This window comes from Spodoptera frugiperda, chromosome 16 (assembly GCF_023101765.2).
Source record: "Spodoptera frugiperda isolate SF20-4 chromosome 16, AGI-APGP_CSIRO_Sfru_2.0, whole genome shotgun sequence".
Lineage (NCBI taxonomy): Eukaryota > Metazoa > Arthropoda > Insecta > Lepidoptera > Noctuidae > Spodoptera > Spodoptera frugiperda.
In genome coordinates, this window is record NC_064227.1 from 1,391,951 (window position 1) to 1,407,021 (window position 15,071).

The 15,071-nt window shown below is 36.3% G+C and overlaps 1 protein-coding gene and 1 long non-coding RNA gene across 7 annotated transcripts in view; one reads left to right on the plus strand and one right to left on the minus strand.

The window, feature by feature from the left end:
• The window catches only part of LOC126911585 (uncharacterized), a 297,716-nt gene that overhangs the window by 125,293 nt on the left and 157,352 nt on the right, over positions 1-15,071 (plus strand). The gene's annotated exons all lie outside the window — the stretch shown is intronic.
• Positions 57-15,071, minus strand: part of LOC118280651 (microtubule-associated serine/threonine-protein kinase 3) — a 96,396-nt gene continuing 81,381 nt past the window's right edge. For 2 of the 6 annotated variants that reach the window (XM_035600931.2, XM_050699432.1), the window contains 14 exons: positions 14,749-14,951; positions 13,997-14,123; positions 13,034-13,160; positions 12,405-12,506; positions 11,826-11,897; positions 11,311-11,436; positions 10,938-11,038; positions 10,488-10,655; positions 9,131-9,268; positions 8,045-8,308; positions 7,508-7,683; positions 6,608-7,029; positions 5,612-5,758; positions 57-5,229 (listed from right to left, as the gene is read on the minus strand). In XM_035600931.2, coding sequence (XP_035456824.2) covers positions 5,086-5,229; positions 5,612-5,758; positions 6,608-7,029; positions 7,508-7,683; positions 8,045-8,308; positions 9,131-9,268; positions 10,488-10,655; positions 10,938-11,038; positions 11,311-11,436; positions 11,826-11,897; positions 12,405-12,506; positions 13,034-13,160; positions 13,997-14,123; positions 14,749-14,951 — 2,317 coding nt within the window. In that variant the 3' untranslated portion in view covers positions 57-5,085. Of the gene's footprint in view, positions 5,230-5,611; positions 5,759-6,607; positions 7,030-7,507; positions 7,684-8,044; positions 8,309-9,130; positions 9,269-9,734; positions 9,999-10,487; positions 10,656-10,937; positions 11,039-11,310; positions 11,437-11,825; positions 11,898-12,404; positions 12,507-13,033; positions 13,161-13,996; positions 14,124-14,748; positions 14,952-15,071 lie in introns of those variants that run through there. The other 4 variants (XM_050699429.1, XM_050699431.1, XM_050699430.1 and 1 more) reach the window with 4 other exon arrangements.

Sequence of the window (15,071 nt, forward strand, 5' to 3'; positions counted from 1 at the left end):
GACACGAGTCCCACTGTAAGTGAATATTTCTATGAGTTAAAAAATAAAACACTTCATTAAGAACAGTTAATTCATGACTTTATTTCATTATACATTCAATTCATACACATAATCGATACGCTAGAGAAAATATATCCTCACTAAGACAATTCTCATTTATTTATAAATCACATTTAACATTTTAAACGCTAAGTTTAAATTTAAACTAGTTCAAGTACAAATTATTTTGTATGGCAGACTACGTACATGAAGATAAAAATGAATTTATGTATTATTTATTTACTACATGTAACTTATTAGCGATTCCTTGTCACTAGAACATTCGACATATTTAGGGCTCCATCCCAGAGCGAAGCTTGCATATTAAATTTTATACTCAATTCCATTAAAATAATATAGATTGCTTCCATAAAAAAATTAACGTATTTTTTCTAAATAGTGGTCCCGAAAGCAATTTATACATACATACAATTACAATAAGATCAAAAATAATCTACACAAAATTCATTGTTTAAACTTTTGGTCTTCACATTAAAAAATAGTTGCCATAATAATAAATTGCTCATAGCGCGCGAAAATAACATTTTATGGGTAATCGTTTTTCCACCCTGTGTTACCATGCAAACAAAACTAAATTTACACTTAATTTTTACAAGTAATTTAACCATGAGTATTACAAAACGATATTTCTTTACAATAACGAAATTAGTCTCAAACAAATGTCTAAGAAGCATTGTTTAATTAATTTTACGTATAAAATTGTCCTTATTATCAATATTGATTGGTTTAAAATTGATAAAAGGATACATTTTGTTCAGGACTGTTGTATTTCTATAGTATTTGTTTATAACCTAACTCTTGCATGAAGAAAATATTATTTTCATGTTAATTTCAAACTAGCCAATGATACTGTATTCTTTGGTGTCATGTCGCATTTTAATTGCACTATTTTAATTACGTATTCCATAGCCTCTTTACTGAAAACATGACACTGAATTCCTGTTATTATTTTGTTCGACATTTAGCTAAATTTTCATCAAGTAAAATAATATTTCTTGATACAAAATCTTATAAATTTTAGAGAGTTATTTCATAAACAAATACTATAAAAATCACAGAATTTGTTAGAAGCACAAATTATGAATTGTGATGCCTTCAAAGCCTGAAAACTGAAACCTGAATAAACTACTTATTTCATTCTTGCAACCGTACAAGAAGCAGACAAGTAGTCCATTCAAAAATTGATTAAAATCATTAAAAATATTTACAATTAACAAAAATAACGTTTGTTTTATTTGTTGCTAAACCAAATCTGTTATTTCGACGGAATGTTATTTTTCTTTTCGCTTCTTAAAGACTGTATTTCTAATAATATGACAGAGGTTATACTTACTGCCGCACTCAGAAACAATTAATGATTAATTAAACTATTCCTTAGTAACGACTTTGTATCGAAAACTATTCTTAAGGACTTTGTCATCATTAAATGACTCTGACACGGCGGTTAGACAATTTAAGTGACTGTTGTTGACTTTATAAACTGTTCAATACCGATTTTTATAATCATATTTTTCGTTTGACTTACGTAAATGTTTGACGAAGAACTTGTCTTCCAACATCTAATTTCAATAAATGTTTTGACTTCTAATAACTCTGTCATACATTAGAAACCCAGCCTTTAAACTAAACATCAATAAAAATTATTAGCTTCACATTGCTTTTAGATCATTTTTAATACAAAAACAGTGTTATTAACCAAATTTTTGACAAACTAATTTAAACCTTTATAAGATGACAACAGAATACGTTTTTTAAACTTATAATGTAACGTGTATTTCGTTCGGAAGACTGCTTTGAGGCCCCTGTTTTATTCAAAGACTAAATAATATAGTCATTTTTATATTAAGTTACTGGTTTCTTTATAAAGCTTAGTTAATAACGAAAACTAATCATAAATTCGTTTGAAAATAAGAAGACAAAATTATGTATAAAATATGTAACTTTTTGTATACTGTAGTAATTTTTTTCTGATGTAGTACAAACTCAATTTTATCAAATAGTTTGACAATGAAAACAGATGTTATAATCTAACCTGTAATAAAATTGTTCTTTAAGCTTTTGTATGCCGTATATAAGACAACAATAGAAAATACATTGTGTCTCGCGTAGATCTGTGTTCACACGACAGGTTAGTCTATTTTGACAGAAAACTGAGCGTTTTTAAAACAAATTAAAAGTCCCAGAGGCCTCATATTATGGCACTGATATTAAACATACTGGAATGTGACTAAAATTAACACTATCCTCAAACCCGAACGAGGTTGGTAGAATTATGAATATTTCGTTAGAAATTTTAACTGACAATATTTACTTAATGAAACAATGATAATATTAGATACAGATTAGTAAAAAAAACGCAAAAACAAATTATTTTGTTGTGTATACAAATTTTTATGACTAATCATAAGAATTTATATACACTACAAAAATGTTTTATCTACAAAACTAAAAACGGGAGTAAAAAATATTGCATTAAAGACAGTTAAGCATTTTTATCAAATATATCACATACGTCACGAGCCCTGCTTTAGTGGGAATGACACTTAATGTCGCTTGTTAAAAAAGAGGACAGACAGATTGGCCACCGAACATTACTTTAGAAAATCAATAAATTAAATATGAGATCTAATTTTGAATTTTTGGTGACTTATATCAAGATAAAGTTAATTTAATAGTCACCAAAACGTATTTATAATTATGCATTAGCTTGCTTGCTTACCTGTCCTACTAGAAAAACTATATTTACAAAAAAGCGAACATTTCAGTGCCAAAACCGTTGTACAGGACAAAACTAAATACTAAAAAAATACAATGCTACAAGTTAAACTAAAACTAAAACTAAAAAAATGAGATTTAATATAAACATAGACCTTAAATACAAGACAAAAAAATGATAACTATATCAATCAGTGCGTGAACAAACTCGACATTACAAAAAAAAAGTTAATTATAAATAAAAAAGATTTTTTTTTAAGTTTGATGGTATTTTTTTTTAGATTTTACAAAACGCCTCAATTATTTTAATACTGAAAAGCGACATGTACAAATAAAATCGCGGCAAAATTTCGTTCTGGCAACACTTTGGAGGACGCCATTTTAGATTTCACTATCTATATGAGGCATAGATAAATAAATCGATTTACAATTAAGTATATTTAAAAGAAAATGCTAATATTTTTAAAATTTATTTCACAGTAAGAAATAATAAAAAATGTTATGCATATACAAACTGAAAATCAATCAAGGTGAAAATCAACATTACACCACATTACGCCTCATTTTTCAAAAAGTAAGAAAGAGAACGCGATATTACTCTTTCTCTTTTCATAGCCATGTAAAACGTCACACCAAAGAGGTTGTTGCCACGAGAATTATTTAATTTTTTACCAATTAACGCTATAACCAGTCTAAATGAAGCTTAGTAATATATTTTTACAATTGTTTAATATATTTTATTTATTTATTTGTATCAATCACAACACCGAACGCCGGTTTGATGCACTTATGAATATTTGTTCATTCGAATCTGGGGGCACGGCAGTGCCACCGCCAAGACGAGTAGAAAAAAGTACGCACGGCCGTACCATCCTTTTCTCAAAGCCTTTTTGTATACAGAATACAAAATTTTGTATACGACAAAAAATTTAATGACGCAGGGATCCGGTTCTGACTTGTACCCTGTAGCCAAATGCCACTTTAGCGCGTGTGTATGGAGATGACATCGACATGTGTCAAAATGGATGTCAATCTTATATAATTTTATTTTTCTACTCTCCTACAAGGTGCTAAATAGCAGACTATCTGAAAAACAATAAGGCCTCCGGCCGCCATTGGATGCAGGTCGCTTCCAACCAGCCTATCTGAAAGTCATCGGGGGAGGCCTATGTTCAGCAGTGGATGTCTCGTGGCTGATATGATGATGTTTTATAATGAATGAACAAATCTTCATAAGTGTACGATAGCTCGATAGAATCTTAAACATGTTTTAATTAATTTAATTACTAATTACGTTTAGAAAAAGGCAGAGAAACCAGACATTGTACTGAATATTAAGATTTTAACAGAAACACTGACAATTAATGTGAATATTTGACACATATCAGCTTTTGATTACTTGTTTAGCAAATGCGACTTTTAAAGAAAGATAAAGAAATTAATAGTAAGTATTATTAACATACAAAAGTTGGTCAGATTATTATTATAGTAGAAAAAGTAGTTTAAAATAAATATCACAAAGAAGTCGATTTTAAAAGAAAATGTATGAAATCTGAAACTCTGCCTCGTATTTACATTGAAAATATCTATTTACAGAGTCTAAGTAAAATATCGGTATACCATCGAACCGGCGTGAAACACGTACGAGCAATATAAACACGTAATTAACACAGAATCAATCTTTAGCCTACTTCTCACTACTTGTCTCACGACTTACATAACTGCTTACCCCATTACGAAGCAGCGAAGATGATCATAAGAGCTGTTTCTCTAAATACAGTCGTTTGTCTATACAGGACACATTTTAAAATCACACAACTTACTCGGAAATGATTTTTCTTACACAGCCTGTATATTGATGTGTGATTAAAAAACACACCCTGTATTTACACTCAAGCAAAGCTAAACACCTCTAAAAATACGATAGACGCTAGAATATACCCACCCATCTAATTCCCAACCTCGCTATAACTTACTTAACATCACCACTTAAAAGCTTAATTTGACAGCGAAACGAAATCAATCTATTTATCTATCTCACTCCCACACTATCGAAGAAATATGTCTATCACTTTCGCACTTAGTCAACGTCCTAGGCCCGGCGTACACTGGCGGAGACGCGGCGAAGATACTAAGATACATTTCCTATCTTTGACATGCCGTTTTCATCCGTATGCCGTAGTACTTAAGGTTTATTTTAAATTGATTTATTCTTAGTATCTTTGCCGCGCCTCCGCCGGTGTGCGCTGGACCGAACGTGTAAATATAAGTCCGTCTCGCTCGCACTTATGAAGATTACATATATCTGTCTTACTTTTCTCCTGATGACGAGCTGGAGGCTCTACCGCGGGATTTCTTCGATTTCTTTTCTTCTGATTCTCTATCTGAAGGTTTCTCTTGCGTGACCGGTTCTGACTTGACCGGTTGTTGTGGTTGCGGTGGTAGGTTACTACTCTGAAACATTTTATAATGAAATTATAATGGGGTTAGCTTGTATTGCATGAACATTACATTATCGTCTAAATGTTAACTTTCCAAGATGGTAAAACCTGATTACATGATAAAATGTCTCATTTAAATGTCACCGATTAATAAGACACAATTTGGATTCTAAACTCCCTAATACACCAATCCCCCAATCCCCTTATCCCCCAGTCCCCCAATCCCCCAATCCCTCATCCAGCAATATCTCAAACCCCAATCCCCCATACCCTAATACCCAACCCTAATCCTGTGTAAACGGTGTCCATAAGCATCATCGCTTGTTTACCATCAGGTGATCCTTCTTCTCGATTGCCACCTTGTCTCATAAAAAAATCAAAATAATCGAGCCTACCTTCTTCTTGGCATGTTTATCAGCTTTCTTGCTTCCTCTGTGGTCATCATCGTCTCTATCCCTGGTCCCCTTGCGCCCCATCACTCCCAGCAGCTTGCTGACCATGCTGTTCTTCGAACGACCTTCCGATTCCAGTGGTTCTGGTGACTGGAATGGGAGATGATTATTAATATAACAAAAAAGGTTAACAGGCAAAGCATTTTACAATGAGGCCTACTGGTTTCTTGATCAGGGTGCTTACTCTTAACCAATAACAATGACAATGCATTTTCAATCCAATAAAATCTATATACATATTAATACGTGAAGCAAAAACTTTGTAAATGTTTTTACGAAAATTGCGCGGACGTAGGAGCATAAAATTTGGTACACTTATAGTTTATGTGTAGGAGAAGTGCATAGCGCTAATATTTTTCAAAAATAATGCTTATAAAGTACATTAAATCAATAAATAAAACATTACACACACATGCATAGTAACTGATCGTATTTGACAAAACGTCAAAATCGATAGACATTGCGATGATATTCTCACGTCTCATATGAAAAGAGATTTATAAAAGAGTTTGAATTAAATAAAAATTATCCTTCAACGTACGTTAAGTGGTATTGCAAATTAAATCATATATGGTCGAATTTCGGCCACTAGGCGACCACTAGTATCAATAATTATTCAATGTCAAAACTATACAACCTCAATCGTAGCTGTTAAAATAGATTCAAAGTACGGAATATAATGGCAAATTCAATACCATTTAGTTCATTCATTCAATATCCACGCAATTCGGATGCAATGGGCGCTCATGTTGCAACTCAAGAGTACGAAATTGTACAATAGCAATGTCGATCGGGATTGGATTCAAGAGTAAACCCCCAGATAAGTTCAAAAGAAGTTTAAAGAACAAATATTTGGCTGTCTTTCTTGGTCCTTTAATGAAGTTAATAATTTACTTTCAAAGCATAATATAATATAAACTACACTATCTAAACCCTTACCTTAATAGTATCAACAGACTCCTGCTTCTTGAGCCCCTCACTCCTCTTGACAGACTCACTCCTCTTCGCTTCAACCTTCTCCTGTTTCTTGTCTTTCTCCACTTTTTTCTCTTTCTCTTGTTTCTCAACCTTTTTCACTGAACCAGTCCTTTCCATGACTTTTTCTTTGGACTTATCTTCTTTCAACACTGCTGCATAGTCCATTTTCTCTTCAATTCTGGATATGGAATCTTGTTTTTTTAATTCTGGCTTTTCTGGTTTGGTTTTTTGCTTGTCTTTCGATTTTAAGTCCTCGTCCTTGAGACTAGAGTCGGATTTCTTTCTGGCTTTAGGCTGTACTTCCACTGGTGGGTCGGGTATTGTGATCTTTTTCGGTTTCTCTTCTATAATTATGCTCGCGTCCGTGCTTGTTCGACTGTCATCTGTAAGGTGGAAAGGTGTTTTTGAAACGATTTCGAGAAAATGTATTACGTAAATTATGAAAATACTCACGCAATTCAATAGCTTTAACACATTGTTAGGTGATAACCTTACTTGCTTGTATATTTAAAAAATACAATACATGAAACGTTGTACTATGACATCACAGTACAGATGGAGAGCCATGCTTAGGCACGAATGGGCTGGCGTGACTGGAGTGATACCACGCCCTCACAGAAAACTGACGCAAAACAACACTTGCGCGTTGTGTTTCGCACTTGTGACGTCTCTGGTGTTTCAAGCGTCCATGGGCGGCTTACCATCAGGTGATCCGTCTGCTCGGTTACCGGTTTGTTCCATAAAAAAAATCCTTCTTTTCAGAAATTCCTACATATTCGCCTACAAAATCTAACTTAAAAATTAAATTATTATCTGAACAAATAAATCAACAGAATAAGTATACACACACACAAAACTTACCCAAATACACCTCTCGCGACGTGTCCAGTAGCGAGAGATCAGCGGACGTGTCAATGAAGGACTCGTCGGAGAGAGAGAGCGACGCGAACGAGGCCGACGTGTCGAACGCCGACTTGTCCAGGCTCGGCTTGGGGGACGACGTGAAGATGCTGGGCGCCGCCTGCTTGGACGGGGTCCTGGGGGGACGGGGTAAGCGTTAGGGGGTACGGTGAGTTAAGTCTATTTTTAGTATGGCATATATAAGAATACATTTTTAAAATACTACGCAAAAAGGTAATTATTACTCAATATTATAGTTACACTACACAAGTTTATATGCTGTTGTTTTTTTTTTAATTAAACACAACTTATCATAAATATATCTGATGTTTTACTGTGAAATTCTTTATGTAAGTAAGTACGTATTACAGTCTAATTACTACAAAAGTACATGTGCTCACTAATATTATCTAAAAACCAAATAGTGAAGATATAAGGGAATTAATTTTCTATAAAAATTACTAGGCTCTCTATTAAGAAACCATGTGTTATCATTACCTATTAGGCAAGTTCCTAGCATGATGTGTAGGGGAGTCCTTCTCCTCCGCGATCCTGGGCAGCGGCGCGGGCGCATCGTCGAGTTTGTCGGCGGGGGGCGGCGTGGGCGTGGGGGGCGCGGGGGCGGCGGCCCGCCACACCACGCCGCGCCGCGCGCCCCCTGCGCCGCTGCCCGCACTGGCTACTGAGCCTGACACGGCGCCCGCGCCCCCGCAACATAGTGGCGATATCGAGCACTTCGATTCCGCCGAGCGGGGGTGTAGTCTGTAGGGGATAAAGTTTGATGATTATTGTATTGTAAAACATGGTATAACTTTAATAAAGTTAATGGGCAATAATGTTATTTTATTTTCTATTGAGAGTATTATTATTTACAAATGTTTTTTTATATTTTAATCTTCCGTATTTCTTGTATCTACAAAAACAATATAAACACAATATGTAAAGTAAATATTATTATTTTAAACCTAAAGTACACTATTACACATGTTAAACCTAAACTAAACATCGATTAAACTACTGTAATGAAAATACGAAAGAATATGACAACATCGAATGACGTAAGCACGTGAACACACACACAATGCATTAAGCACATAATAGCACATGCATAGATACACAGCTACATCGATACTTACCCCTTTTAACAACTTATTGTACGGAAATCCAAACATTACGTACGTACAAACGGAGAACAAATTGAAACTACATATTTCAACTGGAACTATGCTGAATCTAATTTAGCAACGACTGAAATGAATAACCAATCTCAATACAAAATCTATAAATCGATTTTTGACATGATTCGTATGGATTTTCTGTCAAAAATCTCAAGATTTTAGATTTTTATCGAAACGTCTGTAAGTCAATCTGCGAACTAGCAGACTGGTGGTAAGCAATCCACGGTACGTATGGACACCCGTAACACTAGAGATGTTACAAGAGCGTTGCCGGTCTTTTGAATTAGGGATTTGAGGATTAATCCAGATTAAGATTGGTTAATTTCAGTCATAAACAATCTAAAATTTCTACTCTTACCGTTTCAACACCAAAAAAAATGCTACTATAAAGGAAAGATCCCAATACCTGTCAGGCGAGAGAGCTCTTCTGAGCAGTGGGGAGGCGGGGTCCCGGCGAGGCCACGCCCTCCGTCCCCCGGCCACGCCCCCCACTCCCGCGCAGTCCCGCACGGCCAAGGGGGAGGGGCTTCGCGCTTCGCATCGGCTGGTGAAGTGGTTACATGGTGGTGGTGAATGATTGGACAGTGATGGTTAGATACAAAGTATGATCCATTTTAAAACACAAGATTTGTATTAAAACGTGGTTTGTTAGCTTAGAATGTGTTGATATTATAAATTATTGTATCAAGACATTGAAATGTTAATATGTGTGAAATCGTTGAATAGAAATCGAAATAGGTATGTACGAATATAGAACTTTTTTCATATAAAAGTCTTCTTTTCTGTGTTATATTATCTTAGCTTCATCGATTCACACGTTCGGCTTTCTGATTAGCCAGCTCGAATAAACCAACCAATCAGAACTTCGAACGCGATCTTATTTCGATTACTTTGAACGTTAACCAAACTCGTACTAAGGGTACTGATAATTAATCAATAATTAAACTATAGTCAATTCTTCGATAGTGAACGAACCCATAGTGAAATGTTTTCACATAAACATAATTATTTTGAGTAACATAAACACATGAATGTAATGTATACATGTAGTTTTTTAGTTACACATGCACATAGACAATATAGACATCACACAGACATAGACAAACAATCCCATGAAACAGCTTGTGACATAGACAATGTATGAATGAACGAACATATTTATGACTTTTCTAACATTTTGTAAAGTATGTATTTAACAAAAATCTATTGTAACATAAAAATCTAATGTCGAAATGTTTTGTGGATCCTCCAAAGTAAGGTCGTTGGTTCGAATCCTGAAGAGTATCAATTTAACGTTTATTTATTTTAATGTCTTTTTAAAAGTAATTTAAGTTGGTAGTGAGTTTTAGCTTGAAAAATTGATACCTATTTATCGACTTTTTTTAAACTCTTCATGTATGTAAGCTTCGCTTCTCTTCACAATTGAATGTTCGTCGATTTTTCAAGACTTTTTCTGATTTTTTCTGACTTTTAATTTAAACCCTTTTTAAATACATATCGCCTATATGTAGAAGTATGTCGGTTTAGGGCGCCCTCTACCGATGTTCGGTCGAAGTACGTCAGCTTAGGGCACCTTCTACCGGTTACCCAAGTATGCTTACTCGATTGACCTCTTTGGTAAATATTTTAGCACCTATGCTTTCAATATGACTAAACCATTTATAAGTATTCTATTCGACTAGTATTTACGTCTCTTGTTTAAAAGAGTTGTTAACACCTACAGTAAATTTAATAATAATAAAAAATCTTAAAACTGTCCTTACCTAGTAGGCGAGGCCGGTTGTGGTTGCGGCGAGGGGGATGGGGTGCGTGCGAGGGGGGAGAGGGGCATGTGTTGCAGGGAGGCGCGGCGGACTTCACCCCCTCCTCCCACTGCGCCTACTCCACCGCCTGCTACTAACTTGTGCTTCAACCCGTGGAGGGAAGATGGCCTGGGGAAATAAATTTCATTATTATTGGCAGACAAAAGTTATTTAAAATATACGATTTAATTATAATATGTATTAGTAAAGTTTCATAATAATTGATTGAAAATAACGTCTTACTCACTCAGTCATGACTGTGCGACATTATCACGCTGCTCATGAATAAGAGTCCCGTTGTAACTTGAAACTAGTCGAGCTTTTCTCAATTCGATCACGTGAATAAGCCGTTATTTTTCAATAATTTAGTATGTCTCACGATAGTTTTTATACATAATATATTGCAATTACCGTTGGTAGTGTGTAGTGGTGGTTGTATGTAGCGGGCTGTCGGCGGCGGGGGACGCGGGCGCGGGGGATGGGGACGATACACATTCTCCCGATGATACCATCTGGAAATATACACATTTATCTATGTAGAATTTATTGTGAAATAGTTTCTGTCGTCCGGTTATCCAAACAACAGACAGACTAAAAATTCTACTTTAGGTCAAAAAGTTAACACATTTTTTCTTGTTATCATGTGACATTGAATAAAAAGGTATTTCATATACGATTATTCAAGTATTTGACTGTCGGTAGATAAGTACCTATTGAAGGCAAATCTTTCAATAACTATGCCCCTATACCGTGCATAAGACACTTGAAGAGTATCAGTCCATACCTGGTGCATCTCCTGCGAGGCCCGCTTGGTGGAGATCCTGCGGAACAGCGAGCAGCGCCGCCGGGGGCGCGGCCGGGGGGGCGCCGTCGCGCGACGACCGCACCATGCACGACGTCGGCCACCCGCCTGTAGGGGGGATGATATTATAATAAGATAATAGAGAGAAAGAGGTGGAGCCGGGGGAGAGGGAGTGTAAAAAATACGTAGGTATACGAGTTATCGATTGCGCGTATGTGTACTTATTCGTAGTTATTGTTTTGACATAACTATATGGGCAAAATTACTGTTATGTGGGGGACAATTATTATGGCTTCAATGGTTTGAATACATTTGGTAGTCACACTAAATCTCTTTCTATCGATGTGCAGGAGCAAAAATAAATAAATGATGTCCTAGTAAGTAACTCTCAGATTTTAATGAATTTTACCATTTAACAGATTTTTCTCTTTTATAAAAATAATAATTGAATGATAGGAATTTATTCAATTTAAATATAAAATATAGTATGATCTTACCTGTATAGTAGTTTGGTCTAGCGGAGTCGCCCGCAGCGTGGCGTGGGGAGCGGCCAGTAGCAGTCGGAGAACCTGAACACATACGTTACAATTACACATTATATTCATATTTATTCAACTGGAATTTACACCCAAATATAATTTATGACAAAATCTACTTTCTAACTTCTTCAATGGATTAATTATCAGAAAATACAAATCCATTTTTAAATACTAATGATCAACTAATATTCTCTCTCGGGTCGTAGATACGTTTGCAAACGTATAAAATCACTCCCAGACCCGGAACAACTATTTGTGGATCACACAAAGACTAGTTTCGTGCGGAAATCAAATCCGTGACACGTTGTTCACCATCAGATTGCCCAGTCACTGCGCAACACGTGTAGTCAATTTAGAGATAACCTATAACCTAACCTAATCACAAGACCAATTTTTTTTCGAATTTGGCGTTCTTCCTACAGTACACCGAAATTGATAAAGACGATATGTATATAGAGTGGTTAAGTGCATTTTCTTTGTGCATAACTTACTATAACTTGCTTGAAAACAAAACGTATTGATAAGAAGTATGTGTACCTGCGTGTGCAGCAGTCCCTGCACGGACTCCCCGTTGAGCTGCGTGATGAGGTCCCCGGCGCGGAGCCCCGCCGCCCACGCCGCGCCTTGCTCGTTCACCGCCTGGGACATTCCGACATTTACAATAAAAAATTGTAATAAAAAATTTCCTACATTCATTGGCAATTAAAACTAACTGGATAAATTCCTATATGACTGAAAAATACACCAAAATTAATTCAAAGGAAAATTTTCGCGACAAACGTATAGTTTACAATATCACATGCTCAATAAAAATAGTAAAACCATTCCTACATTCATTGTCATTTAAAAATAACTGCATAAGTTCCTATATGACTGAAAAATACACCAAAATTAATTCAAAGGAAAATTTTCCAAAGAGAATCAATCCCACGACACGTTGCATGGCAGCCCTTTGCCCGGTAACCACACCAACCGTGCAGTCTTATCTATTAAAACTGTATTTCGATAAATTCACGTGTCACTGTTTAAACATGGTAGCTTGTAATTAGCAAATTATTATTGCTTATTGAAGTTATTTAAGATCTTTTTACTCAATATCTCTTTAAATTTTTGAAAATTAAGCGAAAATATTAACTTGTATATATACGATACGACGATAAACTTACCGAGACAAGATGGTGCATGGTGTAGTAGTCGGTGTCGCCGTAGTAGACGCGCACGGTGTGGATGGTGAACCCGAACCCGCGCGGCCCGCGCCGCACCACTATCGGGGGCTTCGACGACTGGATCAGCCTGGAAATTAAGATATAGGGTTAGAGGAAATAAATCTTGGTTATTTAGGGCATTTGAAAATGAACCAACAAATCCTTGACCGCTAGACTAGTATAACAACTAATACACGAAAAATATTATTATGTTAAACGGTTATACTCCATTAATACCCATAATGGAGGTAATTATGATAATATTATCGTATGGTCAAGATTAAGAGCATGTACCAAATATCACATCGATCTGTCGTCAGGAAAGAGGTAAAATTCCAATTACTAAATACCGAAGCCAACAAATGGGTCAAGTTAAGCGTTTAATAATAAATTTGTAACACATAGTGAGGGCAGTGAAGGCATAATCCGCAAATTCTCAATGTTCAAAAGATCGGTAAGGCACTTATACCTCCTCTGGTGTTGCGGGTGTCCATGGGCGGCACTGATTGCTTACCATCAGGTGATCTGTCTATGGAGATAAAGGAGCAGCAGCAGTATTTTGTATAGGATAGTCTATAAAACACCTATCTTTGCATGTACAGTCCCCTCAGGATAAATGTCTATGAAAAGCTACTATCCTAACTTTGTATGTACAATCTTAGACAAATGTATTTTATGTAACCACTAGCTACTTCCGCGCGGTTTCACCCGCTCTGCTTGGCTCCTATTGGTCATAGCGTGATGTTTATAGCCTATAGCCTTCCTCGATAAATGCTCTATCCAACACAAAAAGAATTATTCAAATCGGACCAGTAGTTCTGGAGATTAGCGCGTTCAAACAAACAAACAAACAAACAAACAATCAATCAAACAAACAAACTCTTCATCTTTATAATATTAGTATAGATGATGAAGTATACTCACGAGTGGCTGGGCAGCGCGAAGGGCGAGGGGGGGTCCCGGCAGGGGGACGAGTCGCGGGACGAGTTCGTGGACGACGTGTTGCCCGCGCACGGGGATCCCGCGCCGATACTCAGCGTACTGTCGTCTGCTGGGGGGTAGGACATCGGGTTATAGTGGCGTGTTGGGCAATAAGGACATATAACATACTAGCTACTTCCGCGCGGTTTCACCCGCTCTGCTCGGCTCCTATTGGTCATAGCGTGATGTTTAATAGCCTATAACCTTCCTCGATAAATGAACTATCCAACACTAAAAGAATTTTTCAAATCGGACCAGAGAGAGATTAGCGCGTTCAAACAAACAAACAATGAAACAAATTCTTCAGTTTTATAATATTAGTATAGATTCAAATAAAAAACATCATTATAGCGCAAAATGAGAGATACATCATGGTGAACTGTCACAGTGATACCTAGTATCTACTGCCTTTTTTAAACGTTACAACTAACTTTTTGTAGATCACACAAATATTTTTTCCGTACGGGAATCGAACCCACAACACGGTTTCACTGTAAACGATTATTTAGTCACTTTACAAACCGGGCTGTTATGTAGCAAATAGTAAAAATGTACTTAATTACGAATCAATTTTCTACCCACAGTCTACACAGTTACATCCAGTGATTAATATCACATGGAAATACGTTCATCAGTTTCTGAGCTTATCACAAACAAACCTAGCGACGGATATTTTCAATATATTAAAACCATACCTGGATGTATAACCAGGGACAGTCCAGACGTGCTAGCGGACCGTCGCATGGACTTGGGGACGATGGCAGTGGGGCGCGATTTCTCGGGCCGCTCGGGGCGGTCCGGGCGGTCTGGGCGGTCTGGGCGGTCGGGGCGCTCGACCCGGTCGGGCTTGTCCAGGCTAAGGCTCTTGTGGGGCTCGTCCTTCTTCGATATATCGGATCTATAGAGAAATTATGGTTATTTTATAGCTGTATAATGATTCAAAAATATATAAAGTCTGGTTTGATATTTCTTTTTGAAATGCGGCAAGTATGTTTATCATAAATTCTAGCTATAATAA